Raw genomic sequence first — 24273 nt, forward strand, 5'->3', positions numbered from 1 at the left:
TGCATTCCATACATACTTACTACAATTTTCTTTTCATTGGCAGACGAAGATACAAGTTTTTTTAAAAGTAGTGACGATATGTCGCAGGCAAAAGGCAGGATTTTAAATATGTCGGAGTGTGCAAAATAGGCGAGACACTAAAAAAAACTAAATTAGTCCGTTAGTTACATTATCAAAGAATTTTAGACACGTATTTTCCTTTTTTGTCGTAAACGAAAAATGACGACGGAACAGTGCGTTGAAGTTTCGCGTGACGTCACGCCTAGGTATAATTTTTACTTAGTGACGTCACAAGCCCCTACTCCGGAACTTTGATGCTCTATATCTTTGTATTTTTTCATTAATTAGAAAAAGCGAAAAATATGTGTTTAGTATTTTTGAACGATCTAACTGACGGAGTAAACAGAATGCCATTTTTGTATGTAGTCGTCATCCCTATTTTTATGTTGTTGCAATTAAATATCACGTAACGAGGCATTTTTTATATGTTTTGTTGACTTCAGCTCAGAAAGCTGCAAGCTGCGAATAAAGACGGACAACTCAGTGGATTTTACCAAAGAGGATCGAGTATTATAGAGAGTTACTGTCGAAGTAAAATGTGTAATCGCAGTGCATAGACTGCCATCTCTTGACACAGCCTTAAAACTTCTGAACCTCAGTTTTGACAATTTGGCCCATATTCTTAGCTTCATGTGTTAAAATGTCAAATATTAATATTAGCGCCATCTAGCTGAGCGTACCCCAAAGGTGTAATGCCATCTAGGCCACCGTACCATTTTCTGTATGGTACTGAGGTACGTTTTTTCTTAGACTTTATCTGTCTATACGGAGTTACATATGTCTTTGATTTTACTGAGTTCATTTGACATGCTAAGTAGATACGTTTGCTTGATTTATGGTATATATGACATCTGTGGGAAATACCGTAAACCGTTTATAGTAGAGACTTGTATTGCGCGAGGAAATCTTCTTCGTCGACGAGGGAAGTGTCAAGGTGGTCGTCTTCTTCGTTTTGTATGACTGACGTGAGTCGATTCAGAGCCTGTTCGCGTTCTCGTTTCCTGTAAAACAAATAGGGAACTGTACTATTCTTAAAATCATAGAGGAATTAGTAAGGGTAGAGTAACTCCATAGATCAGTAAATGCGGGTTATTTGTAGTGACATCTAGCGACAATTACGCGTCAAATTGCGTAAGCTTTAAGAGCTATATCGTATGCGTGGGTGCGCGGGCGCCGGGAGCTGGCGGCGGCGCGGGGGAGTGCGAGCGACAGGGGGAGGCAGGAGCAGAGGGGAGGCCGACGCGTCAACATACAGGAAATAGTGCGAATTTCACGAAAGTTATTCTAGAAAACTATTAAAAACTAAGTGCATGGTCGTAGAAAAAGTATTGTATACAACGGTGTTTAACTGAGTCAAAAAATACTCGTGGCGTCTTTATTAACAATTTTCGGCTTCGCCTCAAATTGTTACTCACGCCACTCGTCTTTTTTGACCTCACTTAAACGCCAGTTGCATAAAATACTATTTTGATTTATTTTGTGGTTATTGGGATTCGCTTCAACATTTCTTTTGCGAACCGCCAAGGACTGGAATGCCCTGCCTGAGTCTGTGTTTCCGCATGAGTACAAGTCTCTTTAAAGCAAGAGTAAATAGGTATCTCATAGGTAAGCGTGCTCCACCGTAGACCGCATCATCACTTACCATCAGGTGTGATCGTGGTCAAACGTCTGCCTATTCATACTAAAAAAAACCCCGCTATTCCAGACCTGTAGTAAAAAAAACTCACTCACTTCTTGTCATCCTTCTTTCTCTTCCCATGTTTCTCCTTCTTGGCGGTAGAGGCGGTGCTGGTGGAAGGATTCCCGGCGTCAGTCGTGTCCATAGCTACGAATAAATAGTACATTACATCAGAGGCCGGGAAAATGAGGATTTCCGGCCATGTGGGTATATACGCCCGAGCATGCGAGGCCGGATAGGGATACGAGGCCGGGAATCCGTTTTCACGCCGGCATGTATAGTGCTTTTCTCAAACATACAATAAAATAAATAAAAAATGCTCTAAAGGACAATATTTTATAAAAAAAAGTTACTTTGCAGGCCTAGGACTAAAAAATAATATGAAATCCCTTTACAGTCCTCTCGAGTTGTTGCGCCCAAAAAGCGATACTTCCCAGCCCATTTTAAGGAACGTAAAGACAATATTTCATTGCATGTTTGAGAAAATAAAATTTACTTAGGTATAGTCGGTCAAGTAAATCTTGTCACTATTGTCCGGGATTTGTAAGTTCACATTTTTGACACATTTGTTTTGAAGTATCGTATCGTTTGCCAAGTCTAACGATTCAATTCGAATTGGTTGAATCGATTAGGCCCTATGTACAAGGAGGCGCTTAAACAAATATACGATTTCTGTCAACTTACTGAAATGTCATCTGAATCGAAATGACAGACTCTGCCACAGCACTAGTTTAATTTAAAAATAAAAATGAATGATAAATTACATAATAAGTAAATCCTGCGTGATAAATTAATATCGTAAAATACTCACTAACGAAGATCCGCAAAAATGTAACATGTCTTAGATTATGTTTAAAGTAAGCGAAATATTATTTTTAAGTAATTGATTTTTTTTAATATTATTACAGGATTTTATTTAAAATTTCATTAGGTTGTGCGAGTTTACGTTTTGTGGACGCTGTCATGTGTCAAAAAGAGGTTCTTACAGCTCTGGGACAATAAAAAGGCGAAATTCAAAGTTTCTATGGATGATAAACATGGTGGACGTTCCCACATTTTCAAGTTTATGATGTTGATGCCGCCAACGTCAAGCTTTAGAAGATAGTTGCTGGTGAGCGCTACATTTTTCAACTTTGCCGTCTTTTACGGTTCCGTACCTCAAAAAAAAAAGGGGTAAAAGTGAAAATTAAAAAATCGGTATTTTGAACTATATTGTGTTAAATATCAAATGAAACAGCTTTTTATAAATACTTCAAAAATAGTTTTTAAATTATTAGTAATTTTAACTCCTTAATTGATAGCATCTGGCTAATGAAAGTTGAACTCAGTATTTTTGTAAACAACTCTGGGGCCATCGATTGTCATCTGTCAATGTGATGGTCACTTTAACGAATTTCGGTAAAAGTTAACAGCGTAATCTATAAAGAATAATTAATGAACCCATAAAAAGTAGTAAAATAACTGCTGAAAATAAATAAGAAATAATAAAAAATAAATCCATGTAATCAATGTGTTGCCGGGTCCATTTCTTTTTAAATTGCCACGTTTTTGCGGGTCAACTTTCATCAGCCAGACTCGAGTGGCCTGGGGGGTTACCATGACGTGCTAAAGCCATACAGTTTAGGCTGAGAGAGAGGGACGGAGCTATGTAACTGCTATAGCTGTGTCCCTTTCTCTCAACCTAAACTGAACGGCTTTAGTACGTCATGGTAACCCCCCTGAAATTTGAGCAGTTTCACGTGCTCTTGAGGTCCAGTGTGCGTAGCCGAATGCACAAACGCTCACGAAACGCTCACGACAATATCTCTTTCGTAGCTATCTATCTCTATCGCTCTTGCGTATCGGCGCGACGGAGTAAGACTACATTTCTCCAGCGTTTCGGTGGCGTTTCGCGTCGCAGAAATGCCATTCAGCTACGGGGCCTCCACGACGTGCTAAAGCCGTTCAGTTTAGGTTGAGAGAGAGGGACGGAGCTATGTAACTGCTATAGCTGTGTCCGTTTCTCTCAACCTAAACTGAACGTCTTTAGTACGTCATGGTAACCCCCCTGTTGATTAATCCGTACCTTCACGTGGCTGTAGCTTGCCGGCGACCAGCAAGTCGACAGCGCCGCTGATGTGGTTGTGAGATCGCTTCAGGGCGTCCTTGGCGTCTTCGGCGGAGTAACCCATCGCTTCCAACTGTCAACAGACACCCAATAATGTAAACTAAATACATTGTAATTGTGAAAATAGTGCCGCGGAAGTAATAGTTATTTGTTTTACAAGGAAAAGTTTCGTGTTACACACGAGTGCAAATGTATTTACTTCTCGTGTATTGAAAAACTCGCAAGCTCGCATCTTCTGGGCGTGCTCACTCCATCGTAGGCCACGTCTTTGCCTTTGGCTAGTCTGTGGCCAAGTAAGTAAGTGCGTTTTCACATTATCCGATCCGATATCCCATACATTACAGGTGCCATCTTGGTTTTTTTTTTTTTTTTTTCAATTTATTTAGGTAAACAAACAGTCACTACAAAACTTATTTAAAGTATAATAATAGTGTTTACAGTATGTGTGACCAACACCGTTCACCACTTACTAAATACAGTACATTAAATCATTCGGAGGGTTTTTCATTGGGGTACTTATTACTAAGGTAGGTATAATACTGGAGCTTAAAGCTCAGTTAGGTAACAAAGATAATATAATGAACAGAAATACAATACTAAATTCTTAAGAACTAATTACTAATTTTTTCTATTGAAATCCTTCCGACATCCGATATCGGATCGGATAATGTGAAAACGGTCTAAGCCCATTTATAATAAAAAAAAAGCTCAGGATTCTATTCTCGAACCTATAGTATCCTTTCGCTTGCTCGTTTTTCAATTCCACACTCGGCGTTAAAATACAACTTTGCCCCCTTGTATAACAAATAACTATTATCTATCTATCTAGATTGGACGTTTGCCGCATGAGCACCGACCTGCCTCGCTCGGTGTGGACGCGGTTAATTAAAAAAAATACAACCTAGTTGTACAGCATGTACTCGTATGGTTCACTCGTCTCTAGGCAGGCAAACATGGTCGCGCAATAAATGATATTTCACTATTTTTCCTTTCGCACTATTTGCAAGTGCGATAGCATGCCATCGGTGCAGTTTTCGGCTTCGACGACTGCGTTTTAAGGTGGCTCGCTTAGGTTACCCGAAGCTCAGGCTGCGTTAGATGGCGTTAATCTTCAAATTACCAGTCTTATTTTTTTTGTGGAGTCGTACAGACATTTATATACTTTCAATTATGCTTCGCGAACATTTAATATTAAAATTGACGTATTACAACAAACATTCCACTTCTCATTGTAACGTTAATCCCCTTAATGTAGATAAATTTACTATTTTACACTATTTCTAAGTACCACTCACACATACAAACAGTGTTTTTGTATTCCTTCTAGTCGATAATTTCACGCGGCGACAGCTTGTTTAAATAGCCTTGCGGTAAATACGTGCCATCGCATGATTTGCATGGAAGTACTGGGTTCGAATCCAGGACTTTTTCTCTTTTTTTAATACTACGTCGGTGGCAAATAAGCATACGGTCCGCCTAATGGAAAGCGGTCACCGTAACCTATGGACGCCTGCAACTCAAAGAGTGTCGCATGCGCGTTGCCGCCCCATTAGAAAACTTGTACACTCCCCTTTGCCGCGTGTGCACAGCAAAAAGGAGTGTACAAGTTCAAAGGAGGGTTTGGGTTGCCGACGACTCAAAGGACAATAGACGGAACAAATTAGTTCCGTAAGTCCTCCCATCGTCAGCACCCCACACCCTCGTTGAGCTCTGGCAGCCTTACTCACCGGCAGGAACACAACACTATGAGACACTATTTTTTGTTTTATTATTATACATAAATGTATATGTACTCGTACAGTAGTTACTGAGCGTTTTCCACAAAAAAGATTAAAAACCTATTCTCTTACATGGTAATAATTTTTGGGTTCGTCGAACTCAGAATTTCTAACATAATTATCCTAATCTGATATTTTTAAAAATTCCAAAAAAGTATAGATAAATTTTAGTTTCTAAACTACGATTCGAATGATTTTTTTTTCTAATTGTTTATTTTCGATGGAGCAAGGGTATTCAAATCGCTTTTGAAATCTTAAATTAGTAAATGAAAATGCAATAGTTAACTGAGTAACGTAATGCTTTAAAAACTCAAGTGGACTTTTTTATCTAAGGAGTAATTTCGATAAAATATTATATTTAGCGAGGGTATTAAAAGTTGTGTTTTATATCTCAACTTAATAAATAGAAAATCAAAATGACAATAAAAATATCAATAAGTTCTCTAAGATAAAATTGATACCTTCGGCTTTCCATTCTTGCTCGGTCAATAAAAAATACGAAATTTATATCCAAAAAAATATAAAAAGTTAATAGAATCCTGGGAATCGAACGCACCTTCACGGCGTGACAGACGACTGTACACCAACGACGCCATTACATAACACGCTGTTCCCGACGAAATTGGGCTATACATATATATAATTAATTAAATATAAATAATAATGTCAAATCCATACTAATATTACAAATGGGAAAGGGTGTGTGTCTGTTTGTTTGTCCGTCTTTCACGGCAAAACCGGAGCGACGAATTGACGTGATTATTTAAGGGGATTTAGTTGAAGGGATGGAGAGTGACATAGGCTACTTTTTGTCTCTTTCTTACGTGAGCGAAGCCGCGGTCAAAAGCTAGTTTATTATAAATGGGAAAAGCTGGTTACTCTATAATCTGAAGTGGAAGAATTCGTTGTTTCACCAAAGATAATGTGTGTTTGTTTGTTTGTCCGTCTTTCACGGCCAAACGGAGCGACGGATTGACATGTTTTTTAAGTGGAGATAGTTGAAGGGATGGAGAGTGACATATGCTACTTTTGTCTCTTTCTAACGCAAGCGAAGCCGCGGGCAAAAGCTAGTACAGCACGGGTAGCATGGTCGCGCGATAGACGATAAAATATCAGGCCGTCCCTGTCGCACTATTAGTAAGTGCGATTATAGGGACGGCCAGATGTTTTATCATTTATCGCGCGACCATAATTGCCTGCCTGGACCAGATTATATTGATGATAATTATTATTTGTAACCATTTAGTTAATATTGTCTTCAGTTACCGCGATAGTTACTCATGAAATAAAAACTATGAAAACGGATTAAATCGCGTATAATGAGTTTAAAATTCATCCCGATGTTTCAAACACTTTACAGCGTTCGTGGTCAACGGGTGACTGAGGAAAAATTACAATGTGCAAAAGCTACCCATATTCTTGTATATAACCATTTAGTTGTTGAAGAAAAACATTCACACAACAATAACATAGGTCAACCAGCTCAGTAAATGCAATACTTTACTAATACTATGCCCACACTATGACCTATGTATAATGTATTATACCAGACGTGTAATATTTTATTTTATCAACAAAGGCATAATAAAGGATTGTATTGTATTTTTGTATGAAAATAAAAAATAGGAAAGCAATATAGTAATAGTCAAATATTCCATTAAAAAAATAAAAAATACTTAATAAATCCATAAAAGTTCAAATGATTAAAAAAAACTTCGGATTCGAACCCACGATCTTCTGCATCATAGTCAGTCGTTTGACCGAGACGCCATTTCGATTTACATTAGCAGTGTCGAAATACACGATATGTATCTTTGTTGACAAAATGCGTCATTATTTCTGAGTCTGCTTGAGTTAACTAAACCAATATCTTTAAATAATTACTTGTCAAGAGCCAAATGTCACTGATGACAATGTCAACTAAAAATGCGCGAAATATGACGGCTCTGTGTCTGTACACAAAATTTGGCACGCACATTTACGTAAAATTAATAAAAAATTCACAAGGATTTGTCCATGATTTCTGTATGAAACAATGTATTTCATTCACTACCGCGACGACGGATAATGTATAGTAGATGTATGCGCATATTTTTATTTAGTTGTAGTGTGCGGTGACTAAATAAATGGTAGATGTTTTTTGTATGGAAAGCGAGCCACCTTAAGGCTGCTTTCAAGAAAAACGTCAAAATAATGTAAAATTCATACTTTTAGTCGGTGAAAAACGACACTTTTCGTTATCTAATAGACATATTTAATTCAAGTTTCAATTAGAGCATTTTACTGTCTTGATTTTTGTTAGACTAGATTTTTGAAAACTAACTCATTAAATTAATTACGAATTTTTCTCCGATGCACGTTTAGGAAAACCCGCGTGTAGCGCTGAATTAGTCGATCTTATTTGTAAAATTTGGACAACTTTGGATACTGAAACTGGTAAATTTATAAAACGTATATCCTGTACTACAATCATCTCAGACTACATTTTTATTATAAGGTTTTGAAAAAGAGTAAACGAGGCTAAGACGAATTCATTTTTTTTTCAAAAAATACCTAAAATTAAGTGACAATTTCTTTGAAAATCTACATCACATCGAAGTTATTTTCGTAGTACCGGTGAAGGCTCGTTTTCAAAAAATTGGCAAAAATCAATAATAGCAATTTATAATCACTAAGGCATAACAGCAATTTAAGTAAACGTTGCAGATTAATTTAGTACAAAACTTACTTCGATGTGATGTAGATTTTCAAAGAAATTGTCACTTAATTTTAGGTAATTTCTGAAAAAAATTGAATTCGCCTTAGGCTAGTTTACTCTTTTTCAAAAACTTAAAATAAAAATCTAGTCTGAAATGATTGTGGTACAGGATATAGGAATTATAAATTTACCCGTTTTAATATTCAAAATTGTCCAAATTTTACAAATAAGATCGACTGATTCAGCTCTATACGTGCGTTTTTCTAAACGTGCATTAGAGAAAAAATCATAATTAATTTAATGAGTTAGTTTTCAAAAATCCAGTCTTATAAAAATCAAGATAATAAGATGCTCTAACTGGAACTTGAATTAAATAAATCTATTGGATAAGGGAAAGTGTAGTATTTCACCGACTAAAACTATCAATTTTACATTCTTTTGACGTTTTTTTTGAAAGCAGCCTTAAGGTTAAGAGCGTCGCTGGTGTGTTCTCAGGTGACTGACGTAGCCAATTTTTGCTACGAATGTGCGACCACACTCGCGGCAGGTCAGCGCCCCTCCGACGTAATTGTAAACAGGTGGTCTGTTTTTTAGCTGGAAGAGTTCGATGGCTTACTATGTCTATATTAACTTGAGGTAGTACTTTTTAGATTTGGTTGTTATTGTGGGTAATATAAGTATGAACCAAGTTACCTCGGCAACGAGTTTGTTATCTGGTTCCACGAATGACTCGTCTGAGCTCGCCGACTCAGTCACATCCGCATCCTCTTCAATTTCGCTGTCCTCCAACTGAAAATAATATTAAATAAATATTTATTTATTTTATACTAGCTTTTGCCCGCGGCTTCGCACGCGTTAAATTCGAAAATTGCGGAATGTTCCATACAAACTTCCACCTCCCATGTTAGGGAATGGGGGAGTTAGAAAGAGACAAAACGTAGCCTATGTCACTCTCCATCCCTTCAACTATCTCCACTTCAAAAATCACGTCAATTCGTCGCTCCGTTTTGCCGTGAAAGACGGACAAACAAACAGACACACACACTTTCCCATTTATAATATTAGTATGAATGAGCCTAGTGTCCCACTGCTGGGCAAAGGCCTCCATCTTCCCTTTTCACGTATCCCGATCTTAACCAGTTTCCCACAATTCCTTATCAAAAAGCGTCAAGGTCAGAAAAACATTTAAAAGTGGGCGTAGTTTCTTACCAGTTCGGGTTGTTCCTGTATAAGGCGCACGCCCTCGGCCACGTGGTTGTTGGAGCTCCTCAGCGCCAGCGTGGCGAGACGCCGCGCGTACCCCATCCCCACCAGCGCCTCCACCAATTGTGCGTTCACCGGTGTACCGTCCACGCACACTCCTAGCGCTTTGCGTTCTCTGGAAACAAAAAAGGTAGTAAATGGTTTGTTTTTTGATATTAATGACAATATTTTTCGATAGTAACGAAGCTATTGTGGGATCGGGCGGATGTGGGACTGAACAATGCCTTTGAGCCTGCAGGGTCGGTCGTAGCCCGTCACTCAAGCATGCGAGGCGCACTTTTGCACTGAGCAGTACCTTTGACGCTGTAGGGTCGAGCGCAAGCCGTCACTCAAGCGCGCGAACTTACATAGAACAGTTTCTTTGACCTTGTAAGGTCGGAACGTCGGGTGCAGCCTAAAGCTGAGTTTAGACCAGCAAGTTATTGCTGCAAGTTTTGAGACGCAACTATAGGTAAGAGTGAGTGGCAAATATCTGCATCTCTTTTTTGCATATACTTCTGTCATCAAAACTTGCACGTCTAAACTCAGTTGATTCAAGCGCTCGAAACGCACTCTTACATTGAATAGTGTCTTTGACCTTGTTTCAAGCGCGCGAAGCGCACTTTTAAATTGAGCAGTCCCTTTGGACTTTTGGGTCGGGTGCAGCACGAGATTCAAGGGCACGAAGCGCACTCTTGCACTGAGCAGAGGTGTTGATAATGCAGAGTCGGGTGCAGACCGCCATTCAAGCGCGTGGAGTGCACTTTTACAGTGAGCAGTCCCCTTGGACTTTTGGGTCGGGTGCAGCCCGAGATTCAAGGGCACGAAGCGCACTCTTGCACTGAGCAGAGGTGTTGATAATGCAGGGTCGGGCGCAGCCCGACGTTCAAGCGCGTGAAGTGCACTTTTACAGTGAGCAGTCCCCTTGGACTTTTGGATCGGGTGTAGCCCGAGTTTCAAGGGCACGAAGCGCACTCTTGCACTGAGCAGAGGTTTTGATAATGCAGGGTCGGGCGCAGCCCGACATTCAAGCGCGTGAAGCGCACTTTTACATTGAGCAGTCCCTTTGGACTTTTGGGTCGGGTGCAGCCCGAGATTCAAGGGCACTAAGCGCACTCTTGCACTGAGCAGAGGTGTTGATAATGCAGGGCGCCCGACATTCAAGCGCGTGAAGCGCACTTTTACATTGAGCAGTCCCTTTGGGCTTTTAGGTCGGGTGCAGCCCGACATTCAAGGGCACGAAGCGCACTCTTGCACCGAGCAGAGGTCTTGATAATGCAGGGTCGGGTGCAGACCGCCATTCAAGCGCATGAAGTGCACTTTTACAGTGAACAGTCCCCTTGGACTTTTGGGTCGGGTGCAGTCCGAGATTCAAGGGCACGAAGCGCACTCTTGCACCGAGCAGAGGTCTTGATAATGCAGGGTCGGGCGCAGCCCGACGTTCAAGCGCGTGAAGTGCACTTTTACAGTGAGCAGTCCCCTTGGACTTTTGGGTCGGGTGCAGTCCGAGATTCAAGGGCACGAAGCGCACTCTTGCACTGAGCAGAGCTTTTGATAATGCAGGGTAGGGTGCAGACCGACATTCAAGCGCGTTAAGTGCACTCTTACATTGAGCAGTGTCTTTGACCCTGCAGGGTTGGGCGCAGCCCGACAATCAAGCGCGCAACACAACATAAGCACAATTGTGTTTCGATATTTTGTCATGTTTAAAGCGTAACAGGCACTGTCAATTAAGCAAATATTTAGTTTTTCGTCCTTTCTGCAGTGGTATCGTTGAGTAGTTTGTATACCTGTCCCGCTTGTGGCGGCGGCGCTGCGTGTCGCGCGCGGCGGAGGCGTCGGCCAGGTAGTGGTGCGCGGCCGCCACGTCGCCGCGCGCCGCGCGCAGCCCGCGCCGCGCCGCGCTCATCGACCACCCGAGCTCCATTAGCGCCGACACGGCGCCGTCGTCTACCTAAAGATTAAAAACAAACTTCAACCTCTTTTTTTTTTTACTTGGGAAAAACGAGCAAACTGTTACATCAACAAAAAAGATAATTTAGGTAATACCAAAGGGGATCGAGTATTATAGAGAGTTACTGTCGAAGTAAAATGTGTAATCAGGTAATCACAGTGCCATCTCTTGACACAGGCTTAAAACTTGTGAACCTGTTTTGACAATTTGGACCATATTGTTAGCATGATATGTTTTAAAATGTCAAATATTAATATTAGCACCATCTAGCTGAGCGTACCCCAAAGGTGTAATGCCATCTAGGCCACCGTACCTTTTTCTCTAGGGCTTTGAGGTAGGTGTTTTTCTTAGTCTTTATCCGTATATACGGAGTTACATATGTCTTTGGGTTTATAAATAGCTTACCCTTAGCGAGTTAAGTTCAGTTTCCGCTTTCTCAAGTAACCGGCGAGCTTCGTCCCGCTTGTTCTGGTGAAAGCTGACGATGCCTTGCAAGAGATGCAGGCGCATCATCAGGGCGCGTTCGTTGGCTGAAAGAAAGTGCCGCCATTAGCAAAAACCGTAAACTATTAAAGGAGCAACTGTTGACAACAATAGGATATGAATGGGACAACATTTTTTTTTTTTTTTTTTTTTTTTTTTTTTTTTTTTAATCTTATTTATTTTATAAGCCATACATCTAGTTTGATTAAGTCGGCTTAAAAATAACAAACTTTAGGTATTACCTAAATCAACAGTTATTGAAATTACATTTTAAACGTTGTTTAACAGGATAATTAACTAAGGATTACTTTTATAATATTCAAATCTAAGGTCTAATGACTGTATCATGAAACTCAAAAATCTACCACTATATTTAGTAGTGAATTCTGAGCTCAAGATTTGATGAAAGAAGAAGAGGAGTTCCCCCGCAGAGCACTGAGTTTCCTTTAAGAGGTCCAGCCTTGGTTGTTCGTTGATTGTACACTCGAGAACTAAGTGGAGGAGGTCCTCCTCTCTCTTACACCTTGAACAATTTGGATCATCTCTTTTCTTCATTATGAAGTTAAATTTGTTAAGTGGGATGTGATAAGTTCGGGTTCTGAAGCAAATAACTAACATTTTTCTGGTAAGGTTTCGAGAGGCAAACCAAGGTGAGCGCGGTGGTTCGCTTACAATGGTTCTATACCAGATGCCTTTGTTTTTTGAACACTCATTGAAATAAGATTTAAATTTGGTGTAAATGTCGGTTTTCACTTTTGAAAGATGATCAGTGTAGTGTGGTACCGTATCGAGGGGTATGCCGTTCTGTAGAGCCTCAGATGCAAGGGAGTCAACTACCTCGTTACCCCTGATGCCGACATGTGAAGGAATCCATTGTAAACGAACTTCAACCCCGTTACGTATCAATCTATGGATACATTTAATAATGAGGTAAGCTTCGTATCTACCGACACTATTGCCCTTAGCACTTCCCAACAAATGTTGTAGACTGCTCTTCGAGTCCGTAAATATTACAATTCTACGGTATTTTGTCGATTCCAAGTAATGTAAAGCTTCACTGATTGCCAATAATTCAACTCCCATTATGGGAATACATGAACTTTCAATAAGAAATTTTGCCCCAAAACTCGCCGCTTCATCGTAGAAAGCGCAACTGGAACCGTGCTTTGTTTTGGATCCGTCTGTGTAAATTTGTATGTGATCTAAGAACTGGATGTCTATCATGTCTTCAGTACGTTGCTTGAGATCGTGAATGGGTAGTTGAGCTTTAGGTACTTTAACATTGCTCACTCTGTGCACTATGATTGAATCCCAGGGGAGTGTCTTAACATCATACGAAAGCGAGAACTGAGGCAAAACTTCACATTTTGACATAGGAAGGCTGGAATACTTTCTGAAACTCTCAAGCAACATTGGAGGATGATTTTTGCGCCAGTATCTTGTGCCCGATTGTAATGTGTTTTCTAATGTTTCTAATTGTTTCCTTAAATAGTCGGATGTTCTAGAAGAAAGTTTCAGGAAGTATTTGTCACTTAAATATGTTCTTCTAAGATTTAAGGGTGGAATACAAAGTTCGGTTTCCATTGCAAAAATTGGGGTGTCGCGAATAAAGCTTCCACAAAGACGGAGACATTGGTTCTGGATTACATCCAACCTCTGAAGGAGTTTTGAGTTTGCGTTACCGTAAATTATACATCCGTAATCAAGACGAGATCGCACCAATGCCAGATAGAGCCTTCTTAAGTGAATCGGATGGACACCCCACTTTGAGCTGCTTAGCGAACTGAGGATGTTAACGTATGCAATACACTTTTGGGCAGTTTCCGAAATGTGTCGAGTCCAATTTAGGCGACTGTCTACCCAAACACCCAGAAACTTTGTACTGTTAACAACCTCAATTTCAGTGTGATCTACACGTATATTAATCTTAGGTACATTATACTTTCTAGTGAACACGCAAAGTTTAGTCTTTGACAAAGAGATTTCTAGTCCGATCTTTGCTAACATTGCTGTAAAGATGTGAAGACCTGATTGAATGTTACTAGCACAGACATCGATGCTTTTGTTAATACAATAAAGAGCAAAATCGTCGGCATACTGTGAGATCTTAACTGTCTTGACGAGTGTGTTGCATAACTCAATTGTGACTATGTTAAATAAAATAGGTGACATGGGATCACCTTGAGCTAAGCCTTGTCTGCTAATTCGTGTTATTTCCCTTCCATCTTGTAACCTGTATATCAAAAACCTCTCTCCTAAAAATTCTCTAATATATCTACACAATAGCGGATCCACGTCAAATTTAAGTAAAGAGGTTATAAGAGGTTCAATTGCCACATTATTATAAGCATTGCTTATGTCTCCGTAAGCACATAAAACGTAGTCCTTGTTTGTAAACGCCAATTCTGTGTCTACAATAAACCTACTAAGATTGTCTTGGCATGAGAGTCCGCGACGAAAACCCAAAGTACTATCATTAAATAATTTTTTGCTTTCGAAATGGTATTCGAGGCGACGAGTTATCATTAAATTAAAAGTCTTACAAAGGCAGTTAATAAGCGAAATAGGACGATATTTAGTAGTATCAGTATTTCTTTTTGGTATAGCTATAAGTTTGATGCGACGCCACTGCGTTGGTATCTTACCTTGTTTATAAATTGTGTTAAAAATGTGTAGGAGAAACTCTTTTGCATTATCCGGCAAATTACTAATCATAGAGTAAGTAATGGAATCTAAGCCCGCCGAAGTATCTACTCTTTTAAGAATAGAATTTAGTTCTGAGAATGTAAAAAGAGTTGGATTGCAATCATTAAAAATAAAATTTAAGGGCTGAAAGGGAACGCTATCAGGGGTCAGTTCTGTTACAAAGGGAACTGCGGCACTTTCTGGCAAGTAGTCTTTAGGACTTCGGTAACCTTTAAGCCATCTAAGTTTTCTCCAAACCTCACTGCTAGGCGTATTGCTGTCTATATTTTCACAAAACTGTTGCCAGGAGTTTCTTTTTGCAAGTTTAATTAGTTTTCGAGCAACAATTACCTTTTCTTTGTAAATTAAATAGTTTTCTACTGTGCGTGATTTCCTAAAGTGTTTTAGAGATAACCTTCTCTCAGCTACTGCCTTTGATAAATCAGGATTCCACCAGGGTTTTGGCTTGAATTTGTTAGGATTAACGCCGATTTTAATATAAGGAATGGTTTTGCTAGCGCTATCCTCAATTATCTCTATGAGTTTATCGTAATTACTTTGTACGTTATCTTCAAAATGTAAACCCTCGCATGAAGATTTAATATGTTGTCTATACTCTACCCAGTTGGCCTTCTTGATGTTTCTTTTAAATTCGGAACTATCTGGAAAGCTATCAAACGTTTTAATAGAGATAATAAGGTGATCACTACCAAAAGACTCTCTAGTGACGTTCCAATCAAAATCGAGCGAGAGATCAGCACTACAAAAAGAAATATCAGGTGCTGTGCACACTACACTATCATTGAGCTTGGCGCAGCGGGTAAAATCTCCATTGTTAAGATATACATAGTTATGTTCTAAGCTGGTGTCTGACAAGAGCCTACCCCGTGTATCAGTTGTGTATGACCAAGCCGTGTGATGAGCGTTGAAGTCTCCGACTACAAGAGTTTTCTCAGAGAAGTGACCGAAAAGGTCCTGATAGTCCTTAACGCTCACTGAAACATTTGAGGGAGAATATACACCTATGACGTATTGGAGTTTATTACTATTAAGGATTTCAAGGCATAAAACGTCAAAATTATCATAATTTCTTGGAAGAGGCTTGAGAGTGCAATTTATAGATTGGTGGACCAGGATAGCTACGCCTCCATAACCATCTGCTCGATCTTTTCTAAAGATAGAATAACCCGACAATGTAATATGTTTTTCACATTCCAGCCAAGTTTCAGAAAGAAAACATATATGTACTTTTTCGTTGTTTAGATATGAGTCTAGTTCACTTAATTTTGGAAGTAAACTTTGACAGTTCCATTGAATAATATTGAGCTTGAAACGTGTAGTTGAGACCATAAAAAAAAAAAGAATAAAGAGAAAAAAAAGAGAAGAAAAAAAAAAGAACGAAACGTAGCTTACCTACTAATTTTTCTTAGTTTCTCCCTTGTGAGATAATAGTTTTAGTTTACTTACGATGCGTGAGATTCTGTTCTTAACACTACGACATGCGATGTTGGGTATCAAGTCAGTAAACATTTCAATCAGGCCTTCAATTTCTTTTGTGTAACTGTAAGTGATATCTGAGATGTCTTTAACTCCGTATGTGTCTATGAGATACTTTTTAACTTGTTTTGCAGATAGTGGGTACGTTTTGGCGGAATCGATTATAAAGTTGGCCAAGAGATCCCAGTCAATTGATTCCAAATCACTGTGATGTGTTTTTTTCGGTTTCTTTACACTCTTGGATTTGTAGACTTCGTCTGAGCTAGACTGGGAAATGTTATCAAAGTCCTCATCGCTGTTTTCGTTGCTCGATGCGCTTTCATCGTTTGTAGCTCCGCACTCCATGGTATCCGTGTTTGTCGAAGATTCCGTGGGCGGGTGTGGACGCTTGAAGATTTGTGTCTCCGCAGCATGTGTCTCATCCTGTGTATTTTGGCTAGAAGCGTTTGTGTCGTTACTGTTATCTGGGCATTTAGAAGCAACGTGACCGTCTTTTTTGCATATAAAACAGGTCATAGTGTCTGATGAAAAATAGATCCAATAATTCGTATCTTCAAAGTCAACAGATATTTTCTCTGGGAGTCGGGTGAAATCTTCAGGTGCGACGTAAACTTGTCTTCGGAAGCTTAGAATGTGATTATAGCCCGTTTCATTGAGACCAGCACGGAGAAAAGAGATGGGCGACTGTAGCGTGATATTCATTTCTAACAATTTCTTTTCGATTTCAGTGTGTGGTATAATGGGGCACACGTTAGATATGATGATACGCTTGTTTCTACTGATAAGCGGTCTGATGGGTAGTTTTTGTTTTTGAATCGTGACATACTTTTTGTTATCAACGATTTCATCAGCGATTAACTTTGAGGAAAGGTAGATACAAATTCTATTGTTTGCTATTCTTGACAAAAAACGGATTTGAGATGGATCTATTATTTTGCCTAAAGCCTGGGCGTAGTCCTTTATTTGGATGTTTTCAATAGCATCGATCACGATAGCTTGATCTTTTTTTGGAAACGTTGTTGTTTGTGTTACTGTAGAATAACTGGGGGGTTGAGGGGACATTTTGTTTGTTTCTGTAGTCAGAAACGTTACGAGTTTCTATTATTGTCACTTATTCGTGGAAAAGAAATCCGATTCCATCCTTCGACACTTTTAGTCAATGAGGGTAGATATGGCACTCGTGAAAAAATAATTCACTACCGCGCGTAGATAACGACCACTCTCGCTGACAGGTCAACGAGTACTATGACAACATTTTTTTAAGTGGAGATAGTTGAAGGGATGGGGAGTGACATAGGGTACATCTTGTCTCCATCTACCCCCTCCCCCCTGCTTCCCTAAAGGAGGAGGGGGGGGGGTAGCGCATGCCGCAATTTTAGAATATAACGCGCGCGTGCGAAGCCGCGTAGTAGGAAATAAATGTGGTTTTTTTTTTATTGCAAAAGGGTCTTTAAGAGTCATTGCATAAAAACTAGCCGCCACTAGACTGAAGTCAGAGGCACAGTATAATAAAGAGTACTATCGTACAGTATGGCCACTCTCGCTCCCCGCTGAAAGTGCCGCCCACATGCTCTCGGTCACCTCACAGTTACCGCCTGTCAAAAACGCAAACAGTCGACCTGTCATATCTCACTCATACAAGCATGGTACGCGTTCACCTACACGAGCTTAGAATGTGTGCTCGGAACGCGCCTCTTTTCATATATTTGACCGCCAGTGTCCGAGGTGTGACAGAGGTATCCTTCAAATCAAGAGTAAACAGGCATCTTCTGGGCGAGCTTACTCCAGCGTAGGTCACATCTTTACCTGTGGCTAGTCTGTGGCCAAGAGTAAATCCATTTATAATAATTAATAAGTTTTTTTGCAAAAAAATCATGTTTCGCACAAGCTTCTATCGCCGACTGTACCTTTCTTTCAAGAGTCATATTTTGCTCTCCGAGACGTTTCATAACAGAGTTCCTATGACCACCTTTCTGCTCCATCATCAGATCAGCTCCATGATACCATAATATTGCATTGTCACGTGATTTACATTATGTGTGCAAAATTTCAGCTCAATCGGAAACCGGGAAGTGGATCAAATTTATCTTCTACGTTTTGACCCAAACTAGCATACTAACAAGGCAAGTTGAATTAACTTAGGTACTTACTTACTGCGACAGCTCAGCGACCCGAAGTGGATCTTTGCCTCCGACACTAGATTCCGCCATTCGCTTCTAGCCTGTGCGATCTGATGCCACTCACTCACTTGAAGGTCACACAGGTCTTTCTGGACCTTCTCGATCCATCGGTATCGGCTTTCCGACCGACCGTTTTTCAGTAGATCGCCACAAGTGAGCTCTTTTGGCCGCACGATCCTCTCCCATCCTCTCCACATGGCCGAGCCATCGCAGACGAGAAGCCATGCTCTCGCCGATGACGTTGTGCTCGCCCACTAGCTCTTCCACTTCCAAGTTCTTCCTGACTCTCCAAGAGCCATTCTTGAATAAAAGCTTGTAAAAAAAAATGTGGCACCACGCTATGTCACGTATTAGTATACTATATCACATCTCACTCACCATCAGTCCCTTTCACCGCTAGCACGCGGCCATGGTCCTCTCCGTAGCTCCGCTTCAGCGCCCGCTCAGCTATCGCCAGCCTTGCTGCCACCACTAAACTAGACAGAGATAGCACCACACTCCATCTCACTCACCGTCAGTCCCCTTCACCGCTAGCACGCGGCCATGGTCCTCTCCGTAGCTCCGCTCCGCTCTCGCCAGCCTTGCTGCCACCACTAGACTAGACAGAGATAGCACCACACTCCATCTCACTCACCGTCAGTCCCCTTCACCGCTAGCACGCGCCCACGGTCCTCTCCGTAGCTCCGCCTCAGCGCCCGCTCCGCTCTCGCCAGTCTTGCTGCAACACTAGACTAGACAGCAATAGCACCACACTCCATCTCACTCACCATCAGTCCCCTTCACCGCTAGCACGCGGCCGTGATCCTCTCCGTAGCTCCGCTTAAGCGCCCGCTCCGCTCTCGCCAGCCTTGCCGCTGCGTCGCCTGCGGCAGCTAGACTTTGTAGACACAGGTAGCACCACGCTATGTCCAGTTGTAGCACTGCCACGTTGTCAACTGATGCTAGGATTGAAGAGCTGCATTCACTGTGATAACAAAGAGTGATAACAGTGAACCATAGAGGAATAAGTAAGGGTATTTGTAAATCCATACATCAGTAAATGCGGGTTATTTGTAGTGACATCTAGCGACAATCACGCGTCAAATAGCGTAAATTATCAGTACTGCTATTATTAGATAAATAAGGATATATCTCTTATGACTAACTTAATAAATTAGCATTTTTTTGGTTTAATTTCTTTTAGAAATAAACAAAATAAGGATATGGGGTCAACGGGGTCTATCAAAACTGAGGTTCCAGTTGTTTTAAGCCTGTGTCGAGTCGAGATGGCAGTCATGACAGACCGGATTGATTTAAGGTTTCTCTTTAATTCTTTTGTACCTTTTTGGTATAAAACACTAAATCCATTCATAAATACTCTAAAGTTATCATGCCAATGAAGTTCGTTTGTCCCTTTCTGACGTATTAGTGTGATAGAATAAAGAAGAAGAAAAGATAATAAAAAAGTATATATACCTCAGTTGTCGGTCAGCTTCTAGCAGTAAGACCAGAGCGAGAGGATAGTCTTTCTTCTTAGCGGCCGCGCGCCCGCGCTCATGTAAGGCCAGGCCCACCATTAGCGCTCGCCGTTCAGCTTTCGGTAGTTCCACTGTTTTGCCCGATTGGTCTTCCAACTAAAATGAATGTTACATTCTTACTAGTCCCGATGCATATGTTTTCGTCTAGTCAGACCATTCTTTGAGGCTCTCCTTTTTGTACAAAAATAATGTCTTAGTCCAAAGATCATTAATGTATAATACTAATTTAGTTTATTTTTTATGGCAGTATTGTACAATAACTAAATCTAAATACAAGAAATATTATTGATACCGAAAGGAAGGAAATCACTATTTTTATTTTAAACTAAAAACAAAACTTAATGCTTATGGATATGCAGAACTGCTATAGGAGAGGAGAACGTGATTAAGACATTTTTTTAAAGTTCTTGTTTTTTAAACAATATAAGTCACATGCAACTTTATATTACATTCAAAATAAACTATATTAGAGTTCCTACTTTTACAATTCTCACTGCTAGGTTGTGATATACCTACATGTGTAAACGTTATTAGAATAAACAAAATATTTCTGTATTCCTAGACGAACTCTTCTGCATCGGGGCTAGCATTTTGAAACAAAGCATATAATTCAAACGGCTGGGGACATTTTTTTCGAATATGAATGTACTAAAGTAAAATCCATAATCCTACGGACCAAATTGACAAGTAAGTGTGAACGAATGTTGCCACAGTTTGGCCAGTGTCGTTCTTATCGATATTAAAATTATTATTACATCGTAGATTTAAGGTGCACCCAGACGGGACAATGAAATTGGCAATTTGATCGGCTAATCAATATATATTCGAAAATTATATAGATATTTATGATATACTTGCCATAGCGTGACAGATAATTTATTATCGTCGGACATGGTATTTTATTTTTTACCTACAGGCTCGGAAACCTTTTTATGTTTTAAAACTAGTGGGTAAAAATACATGGTATCCATCCACTACCTCGAAGATACATAGAACAAACCAAAATGTGTACCTCTTATTTGAAACTCATATACTTATTCTTGATTTAAACTTGTCTGTTGTATGTACTTTACAACTTGTCGATATATTGTTATCGACATATACTTCCCTATTTTAATTTTGCTGTTCCTGGTATCATTTTACCTGTCAGTCATTTGTCAATTTAGTCCGTAGGATTATGAATTTTACTTTAGCCTTTTTCCGCGGCTTCGCCCGCGTAGTAATCTATTTTCCCATACTAACTTTGGACCCCCATTTCACCCCCTTAGGTGAATTTTGAAAAATCCTTTCTTAGTGCTCTTCTACACCTTTTAAGGAACCTACGTGCCAAATTTGCAATGTCTAGGACCAGCGGTTTCGGCTGTAATTCGTCGGTCCGTTTTGCCGTGAAAGAGACAAACAAACAGACACACACTTTCCCATTTATAATATTATTATGGATTGGCCCATTTGAGTCAAACACTCCGTTGGACTTGCTTGCCACCTACCTTAATATACTCTTCATCTTCAAAATCATCAGCATACTCTGAGAGCAGCATGGCATCATCACGAGTAGACTTCATTTCCAAATACATCCGGTCTTCCTTCTTCGCTTCCTCAGGGTTTACTGTAAATTAAAAGAAAATAAGTGTAACAAAACTGACAAGTATATCCTGCATACAGTAGAAAAAAGAGTAGAGCAGGATTAGCAGATGATTGCCGCGAGGGTATGTCGCGGCGAGATAGATGACACGTCTTCTTCTGTATTAATGACATAAGAACGGGTCTTATGTCATTATTACAGAAGAAGACGTCTCATCTATCTAGTGGCGACATACTCTCGCGGCCATCATGTGCTAGGCCTACAGAAATGGGCATATGTCTGAGGCACTCAGGTACGGTCAAATTCACAAGTATTTTTACAAGTCAACATGCCAAAATATAAGACATGAATATGACAATAATTTATCACAATAATTTGTTGTGTATACTAAATATAATTTATATTGTAAATGTTCATTTGTAAAGATGTCTGTGGACTCGACTTTACGCGTAACAGATAGAAATCTAAACCATATTTATCATGTTTTATTATATACTATTGTGGTCTAAAGTGGAAGGCAAGGATATTTTTGTCTGCAAAACCCTAAAAAATGCATTTTTAAATGTTAAAAAAAGGTAACCATATCAAATCAGATGTGAAATACATTTTGTTTAGCATTTTGTCGGCATTGGTATTGGTACTCACCAGGCATTATTAAAGCCATGATTTGCACCCCATTTTTGACTCCCTGCTCCTCCAGGCTTGGAGCTGGTTGTATCACTTTTCCATTGTGTATTAATTTCACACTGAAAAATAGTTAAATAAATATATTATATCATGTATTGAGAGAACACAATCAAAATATATTTTTATTCATAGCAATAAAATAAATTTCATTTCATTCACATTTCCATAATAAAAACAGTCCTAAAATGGAAATATACAAGAAACATCAAAGAACTCACCGACTCTCACTGACATCCAATACTTTAGCCACCGACTCAATCAGCCCCTTGCCCACCGACTCCAACGTCTGCTGTATTCTCAGCACCTGCGGTTTCTGCCCGGGCACTGTAGCCTTGACTCGGAGAGTAGCCAGTCCCGTCTCCGCGAACTCAGAGTTGGCCTTGGATCGGTCAATGGAATGCAGTTGCAGCTCATGCAGTGCGGCCAAGACCTCATTGTCGGGGAGAGAGAGCTCAGTTGCAAACTTTTTGGCGAGATCCTGTATTTTTTTTTATGACAACACCAAACTTTCATAGGTAAGTATAGTCAGTATTTCTATTTTCATACATTTTATATACCAAAATCGGACAGTTAGAGTAGGTGTGTATATAAGTTTCAAGCAGCATTGCTTAACTTTATTAATTTCAGGGATGGCAATACAAAGCAATAAATATTGTTTCTCGCCAGATACTTACTAGAGTCTACTCCTACCTAACATAATGTGAAATTCAAAATATATTTTCAAAATATTGCATCACATTTTGAAAACTGCAATATTCCTAGTTTAATGAGGACAAATCTTACAAAGAATCTACGTCGCAGGTGAGAAACAGTTTTTTTAAAGGTTTAGATAAAATACCAAAGGAACTAAAACAATGAGCAACTGTCTAAACAAAGGACTAACCTTTAAACTTTCCGAAATAGACTGATCGGGCAAAGTAAATGGTGACTCCCATAATTTTATTCTTTCTTCGTTCAGCTTCGCTCGCAATTTTATTAGCAAGTCTTCGTGTTGCAGATTTGTCTCCATGTTTTCAAATTAGGACCAGATATTATATGATTTCATGTGAGGGCAACCGTGAATTGCTAAATTCGAAGCTCTGATATTTCTGTTTCAGCGAAAAGTTACGGAAAATACAAGGAAAACAATAAATCGCGTTGACAGATCAGAGACGTTCTTAATATTTCTTAAACGTAAGCATGGGTGTTTAAAAATTAAACCTTTCAAATATTTTATGCCCTCCTTTATTCAACAAACGGTAAGTACTAAGCACGTAAGTCGTAGCGATAATAATTGTTTCCCCACAATAGTGACAATAAATAATGAAATTATAGAATTACATTTGCATAGGACATAATAACGTAGCAAACCTGCAAGCATACAGGAATTCAGTCGAGTTAATAACCTTAAAAAACGTCTTAGTGGATGTCATGAATGGTTTGTTTATTTCAGTGTTGCCAGACGGAATCTGAAGTATACAGTAGAAAAATAAATAAAAAACCAGTAGATCGGGAGAAAAAGCAGTAGATTACAAATATTGATACCAAGTGCAGAAGAATGAAAGAAAAATTATGCTGTTACACGAAAACGGTCCTAGAACTCTTAAAACACTTCTCGCGATTTCAAATTCATGAAGATTGGCGTTTATAGGTTTTGGAAAAAACAGGTACAAAGGTCATTTTTGACAATTTTTTTCTTTCTTATCCATGATCAAATGTTTGTATGGAACAAAAACCGACTCGAAAAGCCGCACTCAAGAAAAACTTACTTATCCCATACAATTTTTACGAGGATTAAAACTTGAGAGATAAGGTGCATTAGGGTAATTTAATTCCGAAAGTCGTTTAATTCCGAAAGTCGCACATAAATCACCATTATTTCCATCATATCAAGATTCCCCTTTCCGAATTACCAGAGCATTCCTGTCATTCGGAATTACCCTAATGCACCTTACACTATTTCGCCATAGGTACAACTCTCTGATATGGCTCAAACGGTTTGGGCAGCGTTTTCGATTAAGGCTCTCAGCCAGTGGTATTTTGTCCGACTTGTTTACCAAATATCGTCATATTTCAAACAAAGTCTCAACAAATTATATGCCTAAACCTTCCCCAAGAATCACTAATTCACATAGGTGAAAACCAC

General features: G+C 39.6%; 1 protein-coding gene across 1 annotated transcript; it reads right to left on the reverse strand.

Moving 5' to 3' along the window:
- Window positions 1-821: 821 nt before the first annotated feature.
- LOC125235850 (NEDD8 ultimate buster 1-like) lies at window positions 822-23278 on the reverse strand. Its single transcript, XM_048142459.1, has 13 exons — window positions 23032-23278; window positions 22367-22626; window positions 22107-22207; window positions 21367-21485; window positions 19818-19975; window positions 19130-19326; window positions 11923-12047; window positions 11354-11517; window positions 9531-9699; window positions 9015-9110; window positions 3804-3918; window positions 1792-1885; window positions 822-1061 (listed from the first exon to the last, which is right to left on the reverse strand). Exons 1-13 carry the CDS (start codon window positions 23155-23157, stop codon window positions 935-937), a joined length of 1851 nt encoding a protein of 616 aa, XP_047998416.1. The 5' UTR covers window positions 23158-23278; the 3' UTR covers window positions 822-934.
- Window positions 23279-24273: the final 995 nt, after the last annotated feature.

This window comes from Leguminivora glycinivorella, chromosome 18 (assembly GCF_023078275.1).
Source record: "Leguminivora glycinivorella isolate SPB_JAAS2020 chromosome 18, LegGlyc_1.1, whole genome shotgun sequence".
Classification (NCBI taxonomy): domain Eukaryota; kingdom Metazoa; phylum Arthropoda; class Insecta; order Lepidoptera; family Tortricidae; genus Leguminivora; species Leguminivora glycinivorella.